General features: G+C 38.6%; 1 protein-coding gene across 1 annotated transcript; it reads left to right on the top strand.

Moving 5' to 3' along the window:
• Positions 1-2,127: 2,127 nt before the first annotated feature.
• On the top strand, positions 2,128-18,140 carry LOC131351411 (zinc finger protein 135-like). Its single transcript, XM_058386852.1, has 3 exons — positions 2,128-2,564; positions 15,710-15,719; positions 17,252-18,140. Exons 1-3 carry the CDS (start codon positions 2,171-2,173, stop codon positions 18,138-18,140), a joined length of 1,293 nt encoding a protein of 430 aa, XP_058242835.1. The 5' UTR covers positions 2,128-2,170.
• The last annotated feature ends 7,840 nt before the right edge of the window (positions 18,141-25,980 follow it).

The following is a 25,980-nucleotide window of genomic DNA, read 5'->3' as shown; positions in this document are numbered from 1 at the left end:
AACTGCTGTGAATGGCTGTTGTTGGACTGTGTCTTTGTCCTCAGGTGTACTTAAAGGAGACACTAACAATTTTTGTTGATGTCCTCACACAGAAGACGACGATGAAATTACTGGGATTTCAACATTTCAACTTGGTAAGTTTTGAATTTAGATAAATACTAATAAATTACTGTGACTTTGCATTCGACAATTAACTTTAACATAGTCCAAACATGCATAACACATTACCCAGTCCATATCAGTATAAATATCCAGCATAATATTTTTCCACATTGAGATCTGATGTGGATTTCAAAGTGTTCCTTTACTTTTTGTGAGGAGTATATACTCCCTGTTAATCTCAGTAAATTTTAAGAAGTTTTTTTTATTTAATCTCTGTCTCTGAGTGGTTATTTGGCAAAATATTTCCTGATATCAGCAGAAGTAGCAGCAGCAGCACAGCTCAGCCTTATTCTCTGAGTGAACCAGAACTTAAATCATCTTAAATATGTGTGACAAAATCATTGTAACAGTTCCTAGGGACATATTTTTTTCTGAAGGACATTTTTTCTACACTTTCAGAGTTCTCTCACTTTGCAGGGACATTCGCAGACCTTCATTACTAACATAAACTGTGTGTGTAGACCTATTTTTAAGAGTTTTCAGAATCTTCCGACGGCCTTATATTGACATATAGTTGAGTTCCTCACACACAAGACTGCCATGAAACTACTCTGATTTAAAGAAAGAAAGAAAGAAAGAAAGAAAGAAAGAAAGAAAGAAAGAAAGAAAGAAAGAAAAGATGATTTCAGTGTGGTAAGATTTCATTCTTGGTTTGTTTTTAATGAAATAAATTCATGAATTTACAAATATTTATATTTGTATTCAAATATTTATATTTTTATATTTATATTTATTATAAATAAATTTATTGAAAATCTGTATTTCTTGTATGCTGATTAACTTTATCTACACTAATAGATAAAAATGCCTGTATAGCTAGAGACTGTATACACTGAATAAAATGGTCTGTCTTTGAAACTATAACTATATTTAGCTTTATTTTATGTAATGCATTTATTTAATAAGATTTATTCCTAGTGAAATTGAAATGTACATTTAGGACTAAATTTATAGCTCACTTTTTTATACCTATAAAAATGGCATGACATTTATTTGATAAATAGACCAAAATGTGGTTAATGTAGTTGGCTGTATTGTCTTGTGTATACAAATATGTGTTGTGTATTAGGGTTACTAGTAATATATATATATTAATAGTATAATGTTTTCTTATAATCCTGTTCCATTTCATAAAATACAAAACAGCATTGTAGCAGAATATTAGTATGCATCTAATACATTTAGAGTCACATATTAGATTCCTAATATTTTGCTCTTCATATGGCTTTTGCATATTTTAATCAACCTGATTGTTCTAGATGTTGCCACACCCCAGACTCAGATGATGAGGTGATAATAGTTGGCTAATGGCTATGATATGGCTGTTGTTGGACTGTGTCTTTGTCCTCAGGTGTACATAAAGGAGACACTGTCATTTTAGTTAAGGTCCTCACACAGAAGACTGCTGTGAAATTACAGGGATTTAAAAAAGATCAATTGAACTTGGTAAGTTTTCTTTCTTTAAAAATATATGTATAAAACAATGTATCTGAATTTAGGTAAATACTCAATACATTACTGTGACTTTGCATTCGATATATTAATATTCGAAATATTAAGCATGATGTTATCTTTTGAATATTTTATTTGCAACAATGGTCTTGATGCTGAGGTTATACGGGTCATATATTAAGTTTGGCAGCATGTATTCAGTTGTTGGATGGTACTGTTATATGAAAACATAATTATATATTGCATAATATTGTTAAAAGAAACAAAGTTAGATTAGACCTGTCAAGTCAGTAAACTGCCAGAAAACATGCAACATATAAATAACCGGACATAACGTTGAACCTCTTCTCCATAACTCTTGTTAGGAGCTCTATTTTTTTTTAGGAGCAGTATGTTTACCTGAATGCTGATAGTATGAAGCTTTTATATTGCACTAATCTCTTCAGCATAAGTTGTAACCCTGTTTATTTACTTCTTTTCATTTTCTGCTACAGAGTGAACAGTGATTATCTGCCTGTCTTCACAGTATAAGTCACCACAGAGGGATTTGTACAGAATGGGCAAGGGAAAAATTCACTACTGCTCACAGTGTGGGAAGGGTTATGCCTGGCCGAGTATTCTCAATCAACATATGTGCATTCACACAGGAGAGAAACCATATTGCTGTTCACAATGTGGAAAGAGTTTTGCAAATCTAAGTCAACTAAATAAACATCACCACATTCACACAGGAGAAAAGCCATATGACTGCTCACAGTGTGGGAAGAGTTTTACACATTCAAACACTTTAAAGGTTCACCAACCCATTCACACAGGAGAGAAGCCATATCACTGCTCACAGTGTGGGAAGAGTTTTGCACATTCAAACGCTTTAAAAGTTCACCAGAGCATTCACACAGGAGAGAAGCCATATCATTGCTCACACTGTGGGAAAAGTTTTACAAATTCAAGTGCTTTAAAATCGCACCAACACACTCACACAGGAGAAAAGCCTTATCAATGCTCAGACTGTCAGAAGAGCTTTACACATTCAAGTTCTTTAAAAACGCACCAACGCATTCACACTAGAGAGAAGCCATATCAGTCATATCATATACTCATTCCACTCTCATCTCATTGTCACTATTTACTCTGGGCAGCCAAAGCCTAGATGTTTACTATTGTAAAAGTTAAATAAACTGTTTTACTTTACATTATCCATTGTAATGTATTCTTTGTAATTTTGCTTGGTTGTATATTTTTTTATTTAATGATACAAGAAGATACAAGAGGATCGTGTATACCTTAATTTTTCCATCCAGACAATAGACACCATTTCCAAAATCCACCTTTGAAAAGATGGTTGAGAGTGAGATTTCCAGTCTGTTAAAATTAGTCCCTTGGCAGTGTTCATACCGAGCATCAGAGTTTTCTGTAAGGCTTTAGGTAGATGCAGCGTGAATTCTGAACAACGAAAGATTGCTAATTCAGCATGGGGACTAATGTCTTTGCCGTATGCTTTGGAAAACCAAGAAAAAATGTCTGACCAATATCCTGCAAGTTTATGACAATGCCAGAAAGTGTGTGACAAGGTACCCTCTGAAATGTTACACCTGTCACATTGAGTTGAAACAGATTGATAAAACTTGTGCAATTTAGATTTGGAATAATGAAGACGGTGTACAACTTTGATGATCAGATGATCAGTAGATGTTTTAACATGACGGATGAAAACAGATGCAAACAGTGAGACCAGCTGTCTGGAGTCAGGGGGAGGCACCAAAACATCAATAAAAGGATGTTGTATTGGTATATTTTTAAAGTTTTTTATTTAATCTCTGACATAATGCATTACTTGTAAATAGCGGAAAATTTTGAAGTTGAAGCAAATCTACCATTCATATAAAAATCTTGCATGGTTGTTAGTCCATTCTTACTCCAGGCCTCATAGCATTTGCCTGACCATGGTGGCTGGAAAGAATGATTAAAACAAATAGGGGTTCTTACAGAAGTCTTGGCTATATTGAGCTCTTAATCTGATTGAGAATTCTGATGTAGTTTCTTGTTATGTAACTTAGGTTAGCAAGGGTGTTAGGTTTACCCATCTTAGAAAACAGCAAGGCCTGTAAGGAAGAGCCACCTATTAATTTAGCCTCCATTTTTACCCTTAAAGGGGAATCAGGGGTATGATCCATTGTGCTGCAGGTGTTCCAATACATTAATGTTCTTGCATTAGACACCCAATAGTACTGTCTCGACACTGAAAGGCTGAGCCCACCTTGAGATTTGGGCTTTTGCAGGTGAATTTTAGATATCATAGATAATAATAAATATATATATATGATATAAATAGATATCATAGATAATCATAGATATATGGCCATATCATAGATATATACATATACAGATACATATATCATAGATAATGGGATAATTTTTCAGCAATCTATATTGTGCTTTAACCTTGATATAAATTCTAAAAAAAATAGTTTATATATTAATTTGGGTTTTTTAGGAACTTATAAGCCTAGGTAAGTGATCTGATTACTAACTATCCTAAATGATGTATGTTTGAGGACACCTGGGCTATAGATACCTGACAGTGGTATGATGTATGACGACAGTGATGGACTGTTATAGATGATTTTTACCCAAGAGATGAATAAATCACCAACACCAAAATGCGGCAAAGACTTGAGCATATACGGCCATTCTATCTGATCAAAAGCCTTCTGAGCAAATAAGGATGTAATAGCTGTTTGATTAGTCTTGCCATGATCTGCATATATTGTATTGAGAAGTCATCTAACATTAAAAAAGGAAAACCTTCCTGGGATGAACTCAGTCTGATCATGGTGAATAATAGATGTGAGGTTTACTTAATCTGTTTGCCAGCACCTTTGTAATAACTTTTCTATCAGCATTTTGAAGAGCAATTGGCCTGTAACTGGCAGGGTCCCTGTCTTCTTTCCCTTCCCTTTTTTCAGTAAGAGACAGACTGGCCTCATACAGAGTTTTAGGTAATGTCTTCTCTTCTGCTGAATGCATTCTGAGTAATAGTGGAGTTAATAAATCTGAAAATGCTTCATAATATTCGCTAGAAAATCCAACAGGCCCTGGGGCCTTCCCAGAGGGAAATGATTTAATGATGGAAAGTAGTTCTTCCTTTGTAAAATCAGAGTCCAGTTCTTCTCTAGCTGAATCGCTGAGCTTTGGATTATCCACAGAGTCAAAAAAGGTATCTTGGTCAAATTATGTGACATTACATTTAGAGGAATAGAGGTCCTTATAGAACTCTCTGAACCTGTTGTTGATGTGCTTAGGGTTGGTAAGCATAACACCTGAATTTGATTTAATTCTATAAATTGACTTAGTTGCTTGAGAGCTTTTAAGTTGTTGTGCTAACAGCTGCTCTGGTTGTCTCCTAATTCAAATTGCTTTTGTTTCAGTTTAAGAAGTGAATTATTAACCTGATGTCCTAAAATGTAGTTATATTTGTATTTAAGCTTCACAATTTCATTAAACTCCAATGGGGAATTTTAAATTTGTTATGCTGATTCAAGCATGGAAAGGATGCTTTCAATTTCTATTAGATGCTTGTCCCTTTCATTTCTAACAGAAGATTCATAGGAAATGATATGACCATGCATTACCACCTTAAGTGTTTCCAAAATGATTGAATCTGAGACCTCACCTGTGTCATTTATTTCAATAAACTCCCTTATTTTTACTGCTATGCTTACATAAAACTTATTGTCAGCTAATAACAAGGGGTTAAAAAACGCCATGAGTAATTTTGTTTGGGAAGGGTAAAGTCAATGGTCATTAGTAAAGGACTATGATCGGAGATAAGCATACAGTGATATTTGGTGTTGTTCACACTTTGAATTAAATTAGAATCCACCTGAAAGTAGTCAGTTCTACTGTGGGACCTATGAACATGAGAATAATAAGAGTATTCTTTATCTGTGGGATGTTGAAGTCTCCAGATGTCAACAAGGTTCCTAGATTTGATAAAGTTATTTAAAATTTGAGGTGATGTAATATTGGGTGGGGGACAAGAGGACAATCTGTAAATAGTGATCCAAAACACAATTAAAGTCCCCCCCCAATTATAATGTTTGTTTTCTTGTCATCAGGAAGTACATTAAACACCTTTTTAAAAAATAATGGGTCATCAAAATTTGGGCCATATGTCTTGGACACACGGGTGAAGAGTCTAAGTACTGTAGTCTCCTCCATTGTTGACGCAGCTATCAGGAGCTGTGGCCATAAGGTCTCTGGTGCCTGTCATGGCGGCAATCCCCAAACCCAGTGGTGGATGCTGGAAGTAAGGGATGCAGTCAAGCTGAAGAAAGAGTCCTATCGAGTCTGGTTGGCTCGTGGGACCCTGGAGGCAGCTGATGAGTACCGGCAGGCCAAGTGAGCTGCAGCCCGGATGGTTGTAGAAGCAAAAACTCGGGTCTGGGAGGAGTTCAATGAGGCCATGGAGAAGGACTGTCAGTCGGCTCAGAAGGGGTAAGCAGCTCTCTGCCAACACTGTTTACGGTGCGGATGGAGAGTTGCTGACCTTGACTGGGGATATTGTCGGAAGGTGGAAGGAATACTTCAAGGATCTCCTCAAGCCTACTGACACGCCTTCCGTAGAGGAAGCAGAGGCTGAGGACTCAGAGGTAGATTCATCCTTTACCCAAGCTGAAGTCACTGAGGTAGTCCAGCAGCTCCTTGGTGGCAAGGTGCCAGGAGTGGATGAGATTCACCTTGAGTACCTTAAGTCTCTGGATGTTGTGGGGCTGTCTTGGCTGACACGTCTCTGCAACATAGCGTGGCAGTCAGGGACAGTGCCTCTGGACTGGGCGACCGGGGTGGTGGTCCCTCTTTTTAAGAAGGGGGATCGGAGGGTGTGTTCCAACTATAGGGGGATCACACTCCTCAGCCTCCCAGGGAAAGTCTATTCCAGGGTACTGGAGAGGAGAGTCCGACCTTTAGTCGAACCTCGGATTCAGGAGGAACAATGCGGTTTTCCTCCATACTCTGTATGACCAGAGCAGGAGCTTGGTTTGCATTGCCAGCTGTAAGTCAGATCTGTTCCCAGTGCACATTGGACTCCAGCAGGGCTGTCCTTTGTCACCGGTTCTGTTCATTATTTTTATGGACAGAATTTTTAGGCGCAGCCAGGTGGTGGAGGGAGTCCGGTTTGGGGACCATAGGGTTTCATCTCTGCTTTTTGCAGATGATGTTGTCCTGTTGGCTCCTTCGAGCCAGGACTTACAGCATGCGGTGGGGCAGTTCGCAGCTGAGTGTGAAGCGGCTGGGATGAGGATCAGCACCTCCAAATCTGTGGCCATGGTTCTCAACTGGAAAAAGGTGGTTTGTTCCCTCCAGGTTGGAGGGGTGTTCCTCCCTCAAGTGGAGGAGTTTAAGTATCTCGGGGTTTTGTTTACAAGTGAGGGAAGCCTGAGATTGACAGACAGATTGGTGCAGCGGCAGCAGCAATGCGGTCTATGTACTGGTCTGTTGTGGTGAAGAAGGAACTGAGCCGAAAGGCAATCTACGTTCCTACTCTTACTTATGGTCATGAGCTTTGGGTCATGACCGAAAGGACAAGATCCCGGATACAGGCGGCCAAAATGAGTTTCCTTCGTAAGGTGGCGGGGTGTTTCCTTAGAGATAGGATAAGGAGCTCTGTCACCTGGGGGGAGCTCGGAGTAGAGCTGCTGCTCCTCTACATCGAAAGGAGCCAGTTGAGGTGGCTTGGGCATCTGTTTTGGATGCCTCCTGGACGTCTCCCAGGGGAGGTGTTCTGGGCATGCCCCACTGGGAAGAGACCCCAGGGAAGACCCAGGACACACTGGAGGGCCTATGTTTCTCGGCTGACCTGGGAATGCCTAGGAATTCCCCTGGACATGCTGGGGGAAGTGGCTAGGGAGAGGGAAGTCTGGGCATCCCTGCTTAGACTGCTGCCCCTGCGACCCGGCTACGGATAAGCAGGAGACAATGATGATGATGATGATGATGATGTTTAAAAACCTTGCCCCTCTTAATAGCATGACCCAATCCCCTGACATTCTAGGAAACCAGAGTGAGATAATAACTGCCCACTCTAACACCTTGTTGAGACCTGTTCATTTAAAAGAGATAGACAAGAAATTACATCCAGTGCATGCCTACAATGATGGTGATAACCTGGCAGCGTTACGCAACTAAAGAGGGAAGGAAAATGAAAATAAATAAAAATACAAATAAAAACTCTGTGACAAAGACAACATATACCAACAATAACAAATCTTTTCATCAAAACAGAAGGAGGTGCTGGGCGATTGCTACAAAACTACAAAACTTAGGAACAGTAACTGCAAAAACTACCTTAAACACCAATAAAACAGACCTCTCCACAAAGATGAATATGAGAAATTATACACATACCAATAAAAAGTAATAATGGTAATAATGGGAGTGTAATATAAATTACAGTCTGAAAGAAAGCAATTATCATATTGATATAAAACAATGTAAAAAAAATGTTGATGCTTCTTTAGTGATGTACACAAATTATGGCTGTAGATTAGAAAACATCAATGTAAAGCCTATACATATTACAAAATTGCACTCAACTGAAGACTCTCTTCTTTATCATAAATTGGACCAGTTCAACAAAGGTATTTACTTGACACAACCAGTTCTTACTTGCCATGAATAAGAAAATTATTTGTCAACGTCTGAACGAGAAAAATTCGCTTCCACAAACCGTATTGCTTCTTTTGGATCTGAAAAGATGGTGGGTTCTCCATTCAGGTGATGGATGTAAAGTTTAGCTGGGTACTGTAGGCTGTGTTTGACACCTGCATCTCAAAGGACTCGTAGCACATCACAAAAAGCACAACGTTGCATCAATACCTCGTTTGTATATTCGTATTATTTGAAAATTCACTTCCCTTTATATTCCAGAGGTTGTTGTCTGCCGAGGCGAAGAATCAGTTCCCTCTGTTGATAATGGTGAATACATGCCATGATAGTGCGTGGATTTGTGCCCGGAGCAGGCTTTGGTTGGAGCGAGTGGTGAGCATGGTCAATAGACACAGGCTTTGGGAAGTGTTCTGCTGAGAACAGTTTGGAAATCAACTTCTCCTTCCGGTATGCCCACAATTTTGATGTTGTTTCTGCGGGAGCGAGCCTCCAAGTAATAAACTTTAGCTTGCAGTTGCTTGTTAGCGTTGGTCAGGTCAGAACACTTATTTTCCAATAGTTGAATCTGCATTTCAATTCAATTCAATTCAATTTATTTTGTATAGCGCCTTTTACAATGAACATTGTCTCAAAGCAGCTTTACAAAAGTAAAGGAAAATGGGAATAGGAAAATGAAAAATAATAATAAAAAAAATAAAAAATAAAAAATAACTAATTAACTAGAAATAAGAATAAATTATTAAATTCTTTAATTAGACTATTTTATCCCTAATGAGCAAGCCTGTGGCAATGGTGGCAAGGAAAAACTCCCTGGGATGGAAAGGAAGAAACCTTGAGAGGAACCAGGCTCAGAAGGGAACCCATCCTCATTTGGGTGACACTAAACAGAAAATAATGTAGCTGTAGCTGATTAATGTCCTTTCTACAACAGCAATCAATGACCCATGAGGAACTATTAGGTCATTGTAGTTTCTAAGGTCATTATAAACACTAGTTCTTTGCTGTCACGGGCTGACAGATGAAATGGCAGATCTGTGATGGTGTGAAAGTCCCCAAGTGGCTCTGTCCATGGCTGTCTCCTCGTCCACACATTTCATGGTCACTGACAGCTTGCTCGTGAGTGACTACCCGAGTCTCCAAGTCAGCTTGTGAGGTCAAAAGATTTGAAATTTCACCTCGAAAGCACTGAGCCATGTTAATGCCGTGAAGAATGGCCTCTGACCCAGTGGTGTAAAGTAACAAAGTAAAATTACTTCATTACAGTACTTAAGTATTTTTTGAGAGTTTTTGTACTTTACTTGAGTTTTTATATTTCTGTCAACTTTTACTTCACTACTCTTTTGAAACAAATTCTATACTTTTACTCCGATGCATTTTCTGTTTGGCATTTCCGTTACTTACTACAAAAAAAACCTGCATCTAAATTTGCGGTAAAGGAAGTTTGTGGTTAGAAAATTCTGTCCACATGACCTATGTGTTAAAAATATCTTTGTCCACATGAAAACGCAAAATGCCCTGTTAAGTGCTGTCAGGAGCATGCCTAGCCAATCAGAAGCCTAGACAAAACTTTATTATTAACAACCATTTAGTTTAACAACAATGGCGCGTCGTGGGAAAGCGAAGCCCTTGACATGCGAAAATTTTATTATAGAATATAGAAGTCCGAACGGGTCTTGGCCAAAACCGCCACCGCTGTGTGTGTTGTCAGAGTTTTGTATGCAGCAGCAGTGAGCTTCGTATTACATTCCGGCCCCTCTGTTCATGAATGTAATGTTAACACAGTCAGTAGTTTACATGAGTCTGCTATTACACAAAATATCTTCATAAACAAAGCTGACGGCAAATCAAGGAGACCGGCACACAGACAATGATGTCAATTCGTCAAAATCTCCGTTTCCCCTGTCCACACAACACCACTGAAAACGGAGTTTTGGAAAATCTTTACTTTAGAAGGAGTTTTCCAAAAGCTCCATTTTCAACGATCTCAAACTGCATTTGCATGTGAACTAAAGTCCAAAATTCTCCCTTCTTAAAAATACCCTGCTACGAGTGGACATGGCCTTAGTTACAAGTGCACATGTATGGAAACACTGATACTGTACAGTTCATTACAATACAGTTCATGCAAGACTTATTTTTTGGTGGTGCATTTATTGAGAAGTTTAAGAAAGAAAGCAATACAGAATAAAAATCATAATTCTCCAAATTATTACAGTCTTGCTTTTTCTTACTCAAGTAGAATTATAATGGTTGACTTTACCTTTTACTTGAATCATTTTCTAATAAAATACCTGTACTTTTACTGAAGTGTGGCTTTCGGGTACTTTATACAACACTGCTCTGACATCTCTTTACGAAGTTCTTTGCACATAGCCAGTGACATCTCCACTGAGTGAGTAGGATCAGAGCATGATAATTTGCTAGCCACAGAAGGAGAGTTGGCATTAGCCTATTTAGTTTTATGGCTAGCGGTAAGTTTAGACTGAATTGCCTTCGGCATGACTGACCTTACGGCTTATTTTTGTCAATCAGAGATTCAGAAAGTAAAACTGGTTGGCTGGCCCAAAAAAATAAAAATTTAATATCTATTTAATATCTGTCTCTGAGTGGTTCTTTGACAATATATTCCCTGATCAGCAGAAGTAGCAACAGCAGCATGGCTCAACCTTCTTCTCAGAGTGAACCCAAAAATTCTAACATTTATCATTTTAAATATGTTCAGAAAAAGAAAACATCACAGTAGTTACATATGTTGCATTTAACTTAAATGTGTGTTAAGTAATAGTTGTAATGGTTTCCAGGGACATATTTTTTCCAAAAGACATTTTTTCTCATTTTTTCAGTTCTCTCACTTCACAGGAATGTTTACAGACGTTCATTACTAACCCAAAGAGTGTGTGTGTAGACCTATTGTTAAGAGTTTTCAAAATCTTCCAGCGGCTTGATATTGACATGAACTCATGACATGATGAACTCATGATGGCGCCGCAGATGGCATCCACGGTGTTTCAGTATGGTCTATTTATTCTTGTTTGTGTTATTTTTCAGTTTTCTGCCACAATTCTGATGGCTTCTATTCCAGGGTTCATGAACATCAGAGCTACTACCCCAGTGGACTTATTTCCGAGTTTTCTGGCTTTTACCATGGATTTACTGGCTATTCTGATCAAGGAGACACGTAACAAAGTGAAGCCCCGCAGAAGAGGGAAGCGCTCAGGTGTGCTCGTGCGTCTCCGCCGGCACGGATTACGTACCACGCTCCTCCTCTCTAATGTGTGCTCACTTTGCAACAAAATGGACGAGCTGACCCTGGAGATGAACAAAAACAAAGACTTTCCCACGTCTTGTGTTTTGTGCTTCATGGAAACATGGCTGTGTGATCTTATACCGGACTCTGCGCTATTTAATCTTTTTAGAGCGGACAGACACATGGAGCTTTCCGGCAAAACGAAAGGTGGTGGAATCTGTTTCTATATTAACAACAGCTGGTGCAACGATGTGAAAGTACTGTCTCAACTCTGTTCCCCGGACATGGGGGGCTTCACCATTAACTGTAAGCCCTTTTACTCGCCCCGTGAGTTCTTCTCATTCATTCTCGTTGGTGTTTACATCCCACTGCAAGGCAATATGCACGAAGTGCAGTGCATGCTGGCTGACAAGATACTACGTGTGGAAAGGACAAACCCGGACACCTTGGTTATTGTCCTAGGAGACTTTAACAAAGGTAATCTCTCCCACGAACTGCCCAAATATAGTTTATTAAGTGCCCGACAAGAGAAGGGAACATACTGGACCATTGCTACACCACCATCAGCTGTGCTTATCATGCTGTTCCCCGTGCTACACTTGGCCATTCCGACCACATCATGGTACATTCCTGCATACAGGCAGAAACTCAAACTCTGCAAACCTGTTGTGAGGACATCAAAGAAGTGGACCAGTGAGGCTGTGGGGGAACTACAGGAGTGTTTGGATTGTACAGACTGGGACATTTTTAGATCTGCCACCAACAGTCTGGATGAGTACACAGACACTGTGATGTCCTACATTAGCTTCTGTGAGGACAGTGTCATTCCATCATGCACCAGGGTGAGTTATAACAATGACAAACCCTGGTTCACAGCTAAACTCAGACAGCTTAGGTCAGAGAAAGAGACCAGACCACATTCAGAAGTGGGGACAAAAGAAAATACAAGGAGGCTAAGTACAGATTTAGCGAGGAGATGAGAAGAGCTAAATCAGAGCATGGTGAAAGAATGAAACAGCATTTCCGAACCAATGACTCTGCCTCTGTCTGGAAAGGGCTTAAGGCAATCACCAACTACAAGCTTAGAGCCCCCCACTCTGTGAACGACCTGCACCTGGCCAACAACCTGAATGAGTATTACTGCCCCTTTCAGAGATAATGGGACAGACCTGACCTCCCCCAATCCTCCCCACACCAGCCATTGATCAGCAGTAGCCCCCCCTCCTACACTTCCATACCTGGATCACCCACACATGAGCGCCACCCCCCACACTCACCCCTGACACCTCTCTCCATCAGCGAGGAAGATGTGAATAGGCTGTTTAAATGTCTGAACTCTCAAAAAACATCTGAAACGTTAAGCTGTCCCAACTGAATGTGCCTGACTCCATGTGCAGTTGGATCATGGACTTACTGACATAAAGATGGCAGTTTGTGAGGCTGGGTAAGCATGTCTCTGACTGCCAGAACAAAAGCACTGGATCCCCCCAAGGCTGTGTCCTTTCTCCTCTGCTATTCTCCCTGTATACCAACAGCTGCACATCTGGTCACCAGTCTGTCAAACTCCTGAAGTTTGCTGATGACACCACCTTCATCGGCCTCATCTCTGATGGGGATGAGTCTGCCTACAGGAGTGAGATGGATCATCTGGTGTCATGGTGCAGCATGAACAACCTGGAGCTCAACTCTCTCAAGACAGTGGAGATGATAGTGGATTTCAGGAAGGACCCAGCCCCCCTCCCCCTGTCATCCTTTATGATTCTCTGGTGACATCTGTCAAGTCCTTCAACTTCCTGGGCACCACCATCAACCAGGAGCTCAAGTGGGAGCAGAACATCAGCTCCCTCACCAAGAAGCCTCAGCAGAGGATGTATTTCCTGCAACAGCTGAAGAGTTTCTCCTCCCTGAGAAGATGCTGGTGAACTTCTACACTGCCATCATCGAATCTATCCTCACATCCTCCATCACAGTCTGGTTTGCTGCAGCTACAGCCAAGCTTCAGCGTGTCATCCACTCTGCTGAGAAGGTGATCGGCTGCAGTCTCCCATCTCTCCAGGAGCTGTACCTCTCCAGGACCCGGAGACATGCAGCCAAGATCGCAGCCGACCTCTCTCATCCAGGAAATGAACTTTTTCAGTCCCTCCCCTCTGGCAAGAGGCTCCGGTCCATCAGGACCTTAGGCCACAAGAACAGTTTCTTCCCCACTGCAGTCAGCCTGCTGAACAATGCCTCACTTACCCCCAGATGACCCCCCCAACCCGGACACTCACTTCCACTTTCTAAATTGCACTACTGTTCATTTAAACTCACACTTTTGTACACAATACTTATCTCATTCTAGATTGTGTACATACCTCACATCTGTATATGTTTGGACATTCACTTTCACTTTTTACATTCTATTGCACTACTTCTCATGCCAGTCATTTTATAGAGTATTTATTTAACTTATTCTAGCTCTTTTCTAAAATTGTGTACATTTGTACAGATATTTCAAATCTGTGTATATGTTTGCACCTGACACCAAGACAAATTCCTAGTACTGTAACGTGCTCTTGGCTGACCCTTTGCTTTACCTGGCAATAAAACTTTTTCTGATTCTGATTCTGATTCTGACACAGAGTTGAGTTCCTCACACACAAAACATGCCATGAAACTACTCAGATTTAAAAAAATTAATTAATTAAATAAATAAATAAATAAATAAATAAATAAATAAATAAATAAGAAAAGAAAGAAAGAAAAGATCATTTCAATGTGGTAAGATTTCATTCTTGTTTGTTTTTAATGAAATATATTCATGAATTTACAAATAGCTTAAATAAATATGTAATCACAATGTGACATGCAATTAAAAATATGTATTTTTTGTATGCTGATTAACTTTATCTACACTAATAGATAAAAATGCCTGTACAGCTAGAGAGTGTATACACTGAATAAAATGGTCTATCTTTGAAACTATAACTATATTTGTCTTAATTTTATGTAATGCATTTATTTAATAAGATTCATTCCCAGTGAAATTGAAATGTACATTTAGAACAAAATTTATAGGTCACTTTTTTATACCTATAAAAATGGCATGACATTTATTTGACAAATGGACTGAAATGTGGTTAATGTGACATTTAAACTTTTTTTAGAAGATTATTGAGACAAGTCTAGCATGTTACACCAATATATCGATCACAACTGGTACTAATTTTACTCAAACACTTCTGTATTTTAACACAATGTTAAGTGCATTTGCACATTTGCCTTTGCTTGTGAATGATATTGCTTGCAGAATATTAGTATGAATCTAATACATTTAGAGTGACATATTAGATTCCTAATATTTTGCTCTTCATATACACTATATTGCCAAAAGTATTCGCTCACCTGCCTTGACTCGCATATGAACTTAAGTGACATCCCATTCCTAATCCATAGGGTTCAATATGACGTCGGTCCACCCTTTGCAGCTATAACAGCTTCAACTCTTCTGGGAAGGCTGTCCACAAGGTTTAGGAGTGTGTTTATGGGAATTTTTGACCATTCTTCCAGAAGCGCATTTGTGAGGTCACACACTGATGTTGGACGAAAAGGCCTGGCTCTCAGTCTCCGCTCTAATTCATCCCAAAGGTGTTCTATCGGGTTGAGGTCAGGACTCTGTGCAGGCCAGTCAAGTTCATCCACACCAGACTCTGTCATCCATGTCTTTATGGACCTTGCTTTGTGCACTGGTGCACAGTCATGTTGGAAGAGGAAGGGGCCAGCTCCAAACTGTTCCCACAAAGTTGGGAGCATGGAATTGTCCAAAATGTCTTGGTATGCTGAAGCATTCAGAGTTCCTTTCACTGGAACTAAGGGGCCAAGCCCAGCTCCTGAAAAACAACCCCACACCATAATCCCCCCTCCACCAAACTTTACACTTGGCACAATGCAGTCAGACAAGTACCGTTCTCCTGGCAACCGCCAAACCCAGACTCGTCCATCAGATTGCCAGATGGAGAAGCGCGATTCGTCACTCCAGAGAACGCATCTCCACTGCTCTAGAGTCCAGTGGCGGCGTGCTTTACACCACTGCATCCGACACTTTGCATTGCACTTGGTGATGTATGGCTTGGATGCAGCTGCTTGGCCATGGAAACCCATTCCATGAAGCTCTCTGCGCACTGTTCTTGAGCTAATCTGAAGGCCACATGAAGTTTGGAGGTCTGTAGCGATTGACTCTGCAGAAAGTTGGCGACCTCTTCGCACTATGCGCCTCAGCATCCGCTGACCCCGCTCCGTCAGTTTACGTGGCCTACCACTTCGTGGCTGAGTTGCTGTCGTTCCCAAACACTTCCACATTCTTATAATACAGCTGACAGTTGACTGTGGAATATTTAGGAGCAAGGAAATTTCACTACTGGATTTGTTGCACAGGTGGCATCCTATTCACTGAGCTCCTGAGAGCGACCCATTCTTTCACAAATGTTTGTAAAAACAGTCTGCATGCCTAGGTGCTTGATTTTATACACCTGTGGCCATGGAAGTGATTGGAACACCTGATTCTGATTATTTGGATGGGTGAGCGAATACTTTTGGCAATATAGTGTAGCTTTTGCATATTTTAAATGACCTGATTGTTCTAGATGTTGCCACACCCCAGACTCAGATGATGAGGTGCTAATAGTTGGCTAATGGCTGTGATATGGCTGTGATATGGCTGTTGTTCAACTGTGTCTTTGTCCTCAGGTGTACATAAAGGACACTGTCATTTTAGTTAAGGTCCTCACACAGAAGACTACTGTGAAACTACTGGGATTTTAAAAAGATCAATTGAACTTGGTAAGTTTTCTTTCTTTAAAAATATATGTATAAAACAATGTAGCATGTTATACCAATATATTGATCACAACTAGTGATGAGGTAATAGTTGGCTAATGGCGGTGAATGGCTGTTGCTGAACTGTGTCTTTGTCCTCAGGTATACTTAAAGGAGAAACTCTCTCATTTTAGTTGAGGTCTTCACACAGAAGACTGCTGTGAAATTACTGGGATTTAAAAAGATCATTTCAACTTGGTAAGTTTTCCTTTTTTAAAAAAAAATGAATAAAATAATGCATTTGAATTTAGATGAATATTAAATACATTACTGTGACTTTGCATTCAACAAATAACTTTAGCATAGTCCAAACATGCATTCCCTGTGAAACTGTATTTCTTTATTTACAATAAATATAAACAACTGTTTAATGTTGAAATAACTTGAATTCTAAAGAAATATTAAGCATGATGTTATCTTCTGAATATTTTATTTGCAACAATGGTCTTGATGCTGAGGTTAGACAGGTCAAGTTTTGCAGCATGTATTCAGTTATTGGATGGTACTGTTATATGAAAACATTGCTAAAAACAAAGTTAGATTAGACCTGTTGAGCCAGTAAATGGCCAGAAAACATGCAACATATAAATAACTGGACATAGCCTTGAAACTCTTGTTGCGAGCTCTTTTTGTGAAGGAGTTGTATGTTTACCAGAATCCTGATAGTATGAAACTTTTATATTGCACTAATCTCAATCATAAGTTTTTGCCCTGTTTATTTACTTGCCTCCTTTAATTTTCTGCTACAGAGTGAAAAGTGATTGTCTGCCTGTCTTCACAATATAAGTCACCACAGAGGGATTTGTGCAGAATGGGCAAGAGAAAAATTCACTACTGCTCACAGTGTGGGAAGGGTTGTGCCTCTCTGAGTATTCTCAAACAACATATGCGTGTTCACACAGGAGAGAAACCATATTGCTGTTCACAATGTGGAAAGAGTTTTGCAAATCTAAGTCAACTAAACAAACATCACCACATTCACACAGGAGAAAAGCCATATGACTGCTCACAGTGTGGGAAGAGTTTTGCACATTCAAACGCTTTAAAGGTTCACCAGATCATTCACACAGGAGAGAAGCCATATCATTGCTCACAGTGTGGAAAGCGTTTTACACATTCAAACGCTTTAAAGGTTCACCAGAGTATTCACACAGGAGAGAAGCCATATCATTGCTCACAGTGTGAGAAGAGTTTTGCTTGCAGTTGGTATCTCAAAAAACATGAGCGTATTCACAGAGGAGAAAAGCCCTATTGCTGTTCAAACTGTGAAAAGAGATTTAGAGACTCAGAGGATTTAAAGGTTCATGAACGCATTCACACCGGAGAGAAGCCATATCATTGCTCACACTGTGGGAAAAGTTTTACAAAATCAAGTGCTTTAAAAACGCACCAACGCATTCACACAGGAGAAAAGCCGTATCACTGCTCAGACTGTCAGAAGAGCTTTACACATTCAAGTGCTTTAAAAACTCACCAGCGCATTCACACTAGAGTGAAGCCATATCAGTGCTCACACTGTGGGAAGAGTTTTACACGTTTGAATGGCTTAAAAATTCACCAACGCCTTCACACAGGGGAGAGGCCGTATCAGTGCTCATATTGTGAGGAGAGTTTTGCACATTCAAACGCTTTAAAGGTTCACCAGAGTATTCACACAGGAGAGAAGCCGTATCATTGCTCACAGTGTGGGAAGAGTTTTGTTTGCAGTTGGTATCTCAAAAAACATGAACGTATACACAGAGGAGAAAAGTCCTATTGATGTTCAAACTGTGGAAAAGGCTTTAGAGACACAGAGGATTTAAAAGTTCATGAACGCATTCACACAGGAGAGAAGCCATATCAGTGCTCAGACTGTCAGAAGAGCTTTAAACATACAAGTGCTTTAAAAACTCACCAGCGCATTCACACTAGAGTGAAGCCATTTCAGTGCTCACACTGTGGGAAGAGTTTTACACGTTTGAGTGGTTTAAAAACTCACCAACGCATTCACACAGGATAAAGGGCATATCAGTGCTCATATTGTGTGAAGAATTTCAAATATGTTAATGATTTGAAAACTCACCAGCGCATTCACACAGGAGACAGATTGTATCAATGCTCACACTGTTGGAAGAGTTTTACCTCTTCAAGTGGTTTGAAAAACCATGAGCTAATTCATAATAGGGAGAAATAAATTGCTGGTCACAATGTGAAAAGTGTTGTACAGATTGAAGTAAGTACATTTAATCAGAACAAAGACATCTGCAGATTTATTTGCTTGTCCAGAAAAGTTTTACTCATGTATAAAGTGTATTTTTGCATTTTAATTTGATAATTTCTTTTTAAAAATTCTGTTATGTTACACCCCTTGATGTGCGGGCATGTATTTGTGTTTTGCATGTATTGTGTTCAGTCTGTGCAGGTTGGTCCATTCCAAACTCCAGTATCAGCCTTCCTGCTCTGCTTCAGCTATTGCTCCATTGGCCAAGTGATGCCACTTCTGTCTCATCAATGAATAACTCATAATATACTCATTCTACTCCACCTTATAGAAAAAATCCTTGCCTTTATTTACTCTGGGCAGCCAAAGCCTAGATGTTTACTATTGTATTGTGTGATTTCTTCTGGCTGTAAATATGATTCAAATAAACTGTTTTACTTTTCAATATCCATTGTAATGTTTTCTTTTGCTTGGTTGTATATGTTTTTATTTAATGATTCAAGAAATATGTTTGTAATTTTGTACACCTTGTATGTAATTTAACCCATTCATTGTTTTTATTTGTCATTTATTTTTCATTGATTGTTTATGTATTCTTCTTATTGATTTATATATTTTAAATATATCTTTTCGCATGCTTTTTCCTGGGCTGACTGTGGCTTTTGGCTGAATATGTGATAACTTTTGTTAATGACCTCATTTTCAATTCAATTCAATTTATTTTGTATAGCGCCTTTTACAATGAACATTGTCTCAAAGCTGCTTTACAAAAGAAGAGAAATGGTTGAAAGGGGAGGGGAAAATGAAAATAAAAATATAAAAAAATAGCTAAATACCTAGAAATAAGAATAAATTATTAAATTAAATTATTAAACTGTTTTATTTTATCCCTAATGAGCAAGCCTGTGGCAACGGTGGCAAGGAAAAACTCCCTGGGATGATATGAGGAAGAAACCTTGAGAGGAATCAGGCTCAGAAGGGAACCCATCCTCATTTGGGTGACACTAAGCAGTAAATAATGTAACTGTAACTGATTAATGTCCTATCTACAACAGCAATCAATGGCCCATGAGGAACTATTAGGTCAGTGTAGTTTCAGAGGTCATTATAGACACTAGTTCTTTGCTGTCAGAAGCTGACAGATGAAATGACAGATCTGTGATGGTGTGAAAGTCCCCAAGTGGCTCTGTCCATGGCTGTCTCCTCGTCCACACAGATCCATCCACAGCATCGGTGGGCACCACCAAGCAACAAGACTCCGACCAGGGGTAGGGCAGTGGTCACAATGGAAACTGGCAAACACTGTGACTCAGGAGTGGGGTGTATAGCTCGACAGAGAAAGACAGAGAGAGAAGGAGAAAGATATTAAGTATGATTCTGATCATGTGACGTTTAAGATAGTGTAGATTATGTGTAAAGTGCAGGCAGGGACTCTGGCAAGACTAGCTATGACAGCATAACTAAAAGGGAGAGCCAGAAGGTGACAGACATGAATGCTTCCCGGGACATAAAGCATCCATCCACTTCACAGTCAGCAAACCTGAGCGACTTGAGAGGGTGGTAAGGCAAAAGCATCCAAATATCCCAGTACACCAAACACTCTATGCCCATGAACCTTCCAGATGTGCTCCTTTACCTAAGAAAACTATATATTAAAAGCTTGACTAAACAAATGTGTTTTTCACATTCAGACTGTGTCTGAATCCCGAACACTGTTCCATAACTGTGGGGCTTTGAAAGAAAAAGCTCTGCCCCCTGCTGTAGCCTTTGCTACTTGAGGTACTTCCAAATAATTATGTATGCATAAAGGGTGCAGGTGTAGTGTGGCTAAAATAGGAGTGTATGTAGTGTGGCTAAAATAGGAGTGATGTGTTCATATCTTCTGGTTCTAGTTAGGACTCTAGCTGCTGCATTCTGGACTAACTGGAGCTTGTTTATGCTCCTACTGGAACATCCAGACAGTAAGGTAATACAATAATCCAACCTAGAGGTAACAAAAGCATGAACTAGTTTCTCTGTATCAAGAAGTGACATCATATTTCTTATCTTGGCAATATTTCTGAGATGAAAGAAGGCTACCCTTGTGATATTATCTACATGAGCTTCAAACGAAAGACCAGAGTCAGTAATCACACCAAGATCTTTTACTGCTGGACAAGATGAAACAGAAAGACCATCCACCGTTACTTTGTAATCAGAAAGCTTATTTCTAGCTGCATGTGGTCCTAGTACTAGCACCTCTGTCTTGTCCGAGTTAAGCAGGAGGAAGTTAGTGGCCATCCAATGTCTAATGTCCTTTACACATTCTTCTATCTTAATAAGCTGGTGTCTCTCAGCTGACTCCGCTGAAACATATAGCTGTGTGTCATCGGTGTAACAGTGGAAGCTAATATCATGTTTACGAATAATTAGACCAAGGGGTAGCATGTATAGGGAGAAAAGGAGTGGGCCTAAAACAGAACCTTGTGGAACACCAAACATAACCTTGGTATGCATAGAGAAGTCACCATCTAGATCTACAAACTGATAATGGTCAGTCAAATAAGACCTGAGCCAGGAGAGGACTGTTCCTTTAACACCAACAATATGTTCTAGCCTATCAAGTAGAACAGTGTGGTCAATGGTGTCAAAAGCTGCACTAAGATCCAGTAGCACCAGTAAGGAGACACAACCCTGATCAGAAGCCAGTAACAGGTCATTTACCACTTTAACCAGTGCTGTCACTGTGCTATGATGAGGTCTAAATCCTGGCTGATACATTTCATAAATGTTATTTCTATGCAGGTATGAACATAACTATAGGTATATATAACTATTGGTCTATAGTTAGACAGCTGACAGGGGTCGAGGTCCGTTTTTTTTAATCAAGGGTTTGATAACTGCTAGCTTAAAAGATTTAGGCACATAGCCAGTGCTAAGGGAAGAATTTATGATTTTTAGAAGGGGTTTGGTAGCTACTGGTAATATCTGTTTAAGGAAGGACATGGGTAAAGCATCTAGAATGCAGGTTGAAAGTTTTGAAGAAGAAATTAGTGAAATTAGATCAGGCTCTTGAAGTGGAGTGAAGCATTCAAAGCTCTGATCAGAAATACTTATATTATCTAAAGAATTATCTATCAAATAATTTGGTTTTAAATTGATAGTCTGAATTTTCTGCCTGATAAAAAAAAATTCATGAAGTCATTGCTGCTACATATAGATGGTGTGCACTTTTCTACAGTGGTTTTACTCCTAGTTAGTTTTGCTACAGTACTAAATAAAAATTTAGGATTGTTTTTGTTATCTTCGATTAGGGCAGAGTGATACACTGATCTAGCAGCACTAAGAGAATTTTTGTATCTCAGAAGGCTTTCCTTCCACGCATTTTATGACCACAGTATCCTTTGTTTAGTCCTAAAAAATTTTTCCTGTTCTATTCTGTTCTAATTTAGATAATCCTTTTCGTACACAAGTTGCCAAACCACCAGAAAACATGTCAACCACCACAGCTGTTTCTGGTGATGTCTTTTGTTTATCAGTAGAAAACACTGAATATTACACATTTATTCAGCATATATACTCCCTGTTAATCTTAGTTTTGAGATGTTTTGCTATTTAATCTGTGTCTCTGAGTGGTTCTTTGGCAATATATTCCCTGATATCAGCAGAAGTAGCAGCAGCAGCATGGCTCAGTCTTCTTCTCAGTGTGAACCCAAAAATTCGAACATTTATCTTTTTAAATATATTCAGAAAAAAATATTATAATGGTTGTAACGGTTCCTAGGGACATATCCAATGGAAAGTTTTGAGTGTGTTATTGATGGACTCTTTTCGGCCAATCAGAATCTTGCAATAAAGGCAGGTGATGCACACGGAGACAGGAAGGTGGAGATGAGAGAAGAAAATTTCTGTGTGACGGCAGAGGAAAATATAAAGCAGAAATATATTTTATTGGTTTGTTTCTACACATCTGGACTGGGCAGTTGAAGGCTTCATACTCGGTATGAGTCAAATTCCAGGTTTGCTTGAATTATTTCATAATTAGACAGTTAAAGGGTTTTGATTTTGTTTAAAGATGAATTGTAATACAGCTGAAAGAGGACTGCATTAAACTCTTGTTGCTTTGCTCTTTCTAAGGGTTTCATTTCGTAGGACATTTTTCTACACTTCCAGAGTTCACTTAATTTTCAGGAACTTTTGCAGACCTTCATTACTAATACAAAGGGGGTGTGTGTGTGTAACTCCGTTGTTGAGTTTGTCAAACTTTTCCAGCGGCATGTAGTTGACTCACACACAAGACTGCCATGAAACTACTTGGATTAAATAAAAGAAAAGAAAGAAAGAAAGAAAGAATTTACTAGTAGCTTTAATAAATACTTAATCATTAATGTGACTTTGCAATTGACAATCTGAATTGAATGAATTGTATGAACATAACTATAGGTATATATAACTATTGGTCTATAGTTAGACAGCTGACAGGGGTCGAGGTCCGTTTTTTTTAATCAAGGGTTTGATAACTGCTAGCTTAAAAGATTTAGGCACATAGCCAGTGCTAAGGGAAGAATTTATGATTTTTAGAAGGGGTTTGGTAGCTACTGGTAATATCTGTTTAAGGAAGGACATGGGTAAAGCATCTAGAATGCAGGTTGAAAGTTTTGAAGAAGAAATTAGTGAAATTAGATCAGGCTCTTGAAGTGGAGTGAAGCATTCAAAGCTCTGATCAGAAATACTTATATTATCTAAAGAATTATCTATCAAATAATTTGGTTTTAAATTGATAGTCTGAATTTTCTGCCTGATAAAAAAAAATTCATGAAGTCATTGCTGCTACATATAGATGGTGTGCACTTTTCTACAGTGGTTTTACTCCTAGTTAGTTTTGCTACAGTACTAAATAAAAATTTAGGATTGTTTTTGTTATCTTCGATTAGGGCAGAGTGATACACTGATCTAGCAGCACTAAGAGAATTTTTGTATCTCAGAAGGCTTTCCTTCCACGCATTTTATGACCACAGTATCCTTTGTTTAGTCCTAAAAAATTTTTCCTGTTCTATTCTGTTCTAATTTAGATAATCCTTTTCGTACACAAGTTGCCAAACCACCAGAAAACATGTCAACCACCACAGCTGTTTCTGGTGATGTCTTTTGTTTATCAGTAGAAAACACTGAATATTACACATTTATTCAGCATATATACTCCCTGTTAATCTTAGTTTTGAGATGTTTTGCTATTTAATCTGTGTCTCTGAGTGGTTCTTTGGCAATATATTCCCTGATATCAGCAGAAGTAGCAGCAGCAGCATGGCTCAGTCTTCTTCTCAGTGTGAACCCAAAAATTCGAACATTTATCTTTTTAAATATATTCAGAAAAAAATATTATAATGGTTGTAACGGTTCCTAGGGACATATCCAATGGAAAGTTTTGAGTGTGTTATTGATGGACTCTTTTCGGCCAATCAGAATCTTGCAATAAAGGCAGGTGATGCACACGGAGACAGGAAGGTGGAGATGAGAGAAGAAAATTTCTGTGTGACGGCAGAGGAAAATATAAAGCAGAAATATATTTTATTGGTTTGTTTCTACACATCTGGACTGGGCAGTTGAAGGCTTCATACTCGGTATGAGTCAAATTCCAGGTTTGCTTGAATTATTTCATAATTAGACAGTTAAAGGGTTTTGATTTTGTTTAAAGATGAATTGTAATACAGCTGAAAGAGGACTGCATTAAACTCTTGTTGCTTTGCTCTTTCTAAGGGTTTCATTTCGTAGGACATTTTTCTACACTTCCAGAGTTCACTTAATTTTCAGGAACTTTTGCAGACCTTCATTACTAATACAAAGGGGGTGTGTGTGTGTAACTCCGTTGTTGAGTTTGTCAAACTTTTCCAGCGGCATGTAGTTGACTCACACACAAGACTGCCATGAAACTACTTGGATTAAATAAAAGAAAAGAAAGAAAGAAAGAAAGAATTTACTAGTAGCTTTAATAAATACTTAATCATTAATGTGACTTTGCAATTGACAATCTGAATTTTTTGTAAAAACTTTATCTACTCTAATAATTTAAAATGCCTATATAGCTGAGTGTATACACTGAATATAATGGTCTCTCTTTGAAACTCTAACTATATTTTGCTTAATTTTATGTCATTTATTTACTTATTGTTTATAAACATAAGTTTTTTTCCCTGTGACATTGAAATGTACTTTTAGAACGACATTTATAGGTAACTTTATTTATACCTTTAAAAAAGTTGCATGACATTTATTTGATGACCAAATTGTGGCCAATGTGGCATTTATTTTAGAAGCTTATTCAGACAAGTCTAGCATGTTATACCAGTAGTTGGTAATAGTTGGTAATAGTTGGCTAATGGCTGTGAATGGCTGTTGTTGGACTGTGTATTTTCCTCAGGTGTACTTAAAGGAGAAACTCTCTCATTTTTGTTGAGGTCCTCACACAGAAGAGTGCTGTTAAGTTACGGGGATTTAAACTGTCATTTCAACTTGGTAAGTTTTCCTTTTTTTTCTAAAAAAAAAAATATATATATATGAATAAAATAATGCATTTGAATTTAGATAAATACTCAATACATTACTGTGACTTTGCACTCAACAATTAACTTTAGCATAGTCCAAACATGGATTCCCAATGAAACTGGGTTTTTATCTGTTTAATGTTTAAATAACTTTGCTTTAGAAAGCAAATGTTTTTTATATTTCTGAAGAAACATTAAGCATAATGTTACTTTTGAATATTTTATTTGCAACAATGGTCTTGATGCTGAGGTTATAAGGGTCATATTTTATATGGGTCACACTGTGGGAAGAGCTTTAAACAGTTAAATGCTTTAAATTATCACCAAGCCATTCACACAGAAGGAAGGCCATATCACTGCTCACACTGTGGGAAGAGTTTTACAAATTCAAGTGCTTTAAAAACTCACCAGCACATTGACACGAGAGAGGCCGTATCATTGCTCATACTGTGGGAAGAATTTTAAATGTGCAAATGGTCTGAAAACTCACCAGCGCGTTCACTCAGGAGAGAGGCCGTATCTGTGCTCACACTGTAGGAAGAGCTTTACACGTTCAAATACCTTAAAAACTCACCAATGCATTCCCACGGTAGTAAAGCCATATTACTGTTCAGACTGTGGAAAGAGTTTAACACGTTCAAGTTCCTTAAAAATTCACCAATGCATTCACACAGGAGTACATCAATATTACTGCTTACACTATGGGAAGAGTTTTACACAATAAAGTGATTATTTAGCTTATTTAGAATAACTGCATTGTTGTAGAGGTTTAAGTAAGTACATTTAAGCAGAATGAGGAAAGTTAGAAAGTTTCAAAATACATTTATTTATCAGATTTATACAAAAAATATATATACTCACAGTATTTAATTATTCAT

This window comes from Hemibagrus wyckioides, linkage group LG03, assembly GCF_019097595.1.
Source record: "Hemibagrus wyckioides isolate EC202008001 linkage group LG03, SWU_Hwy_1.0, whole genome shotgun sequence".
Lineage (NCBI taxonomy): Eukaryota > Metazoa > Chordata > Actinopteri > Siluriformes > Bagridae > Hemibagrus > Hemibagrus wyckioides.
The sequence above is the reverse complement of the archived record's forward strand: the minus strand, read 5'-3'. Positions and strand labels throughout refer to the sequence as shown.

Bases quoted from the DNA above. Each gene is read 5' to 3' on its own strand.
- LOC131351411 (XM_058386852.1), top strand. From the start codon at position 2,171: ATGGGCAAGGGAAAAATTCACTACTGCTCACAGTGTGGGAAGGGTTAT.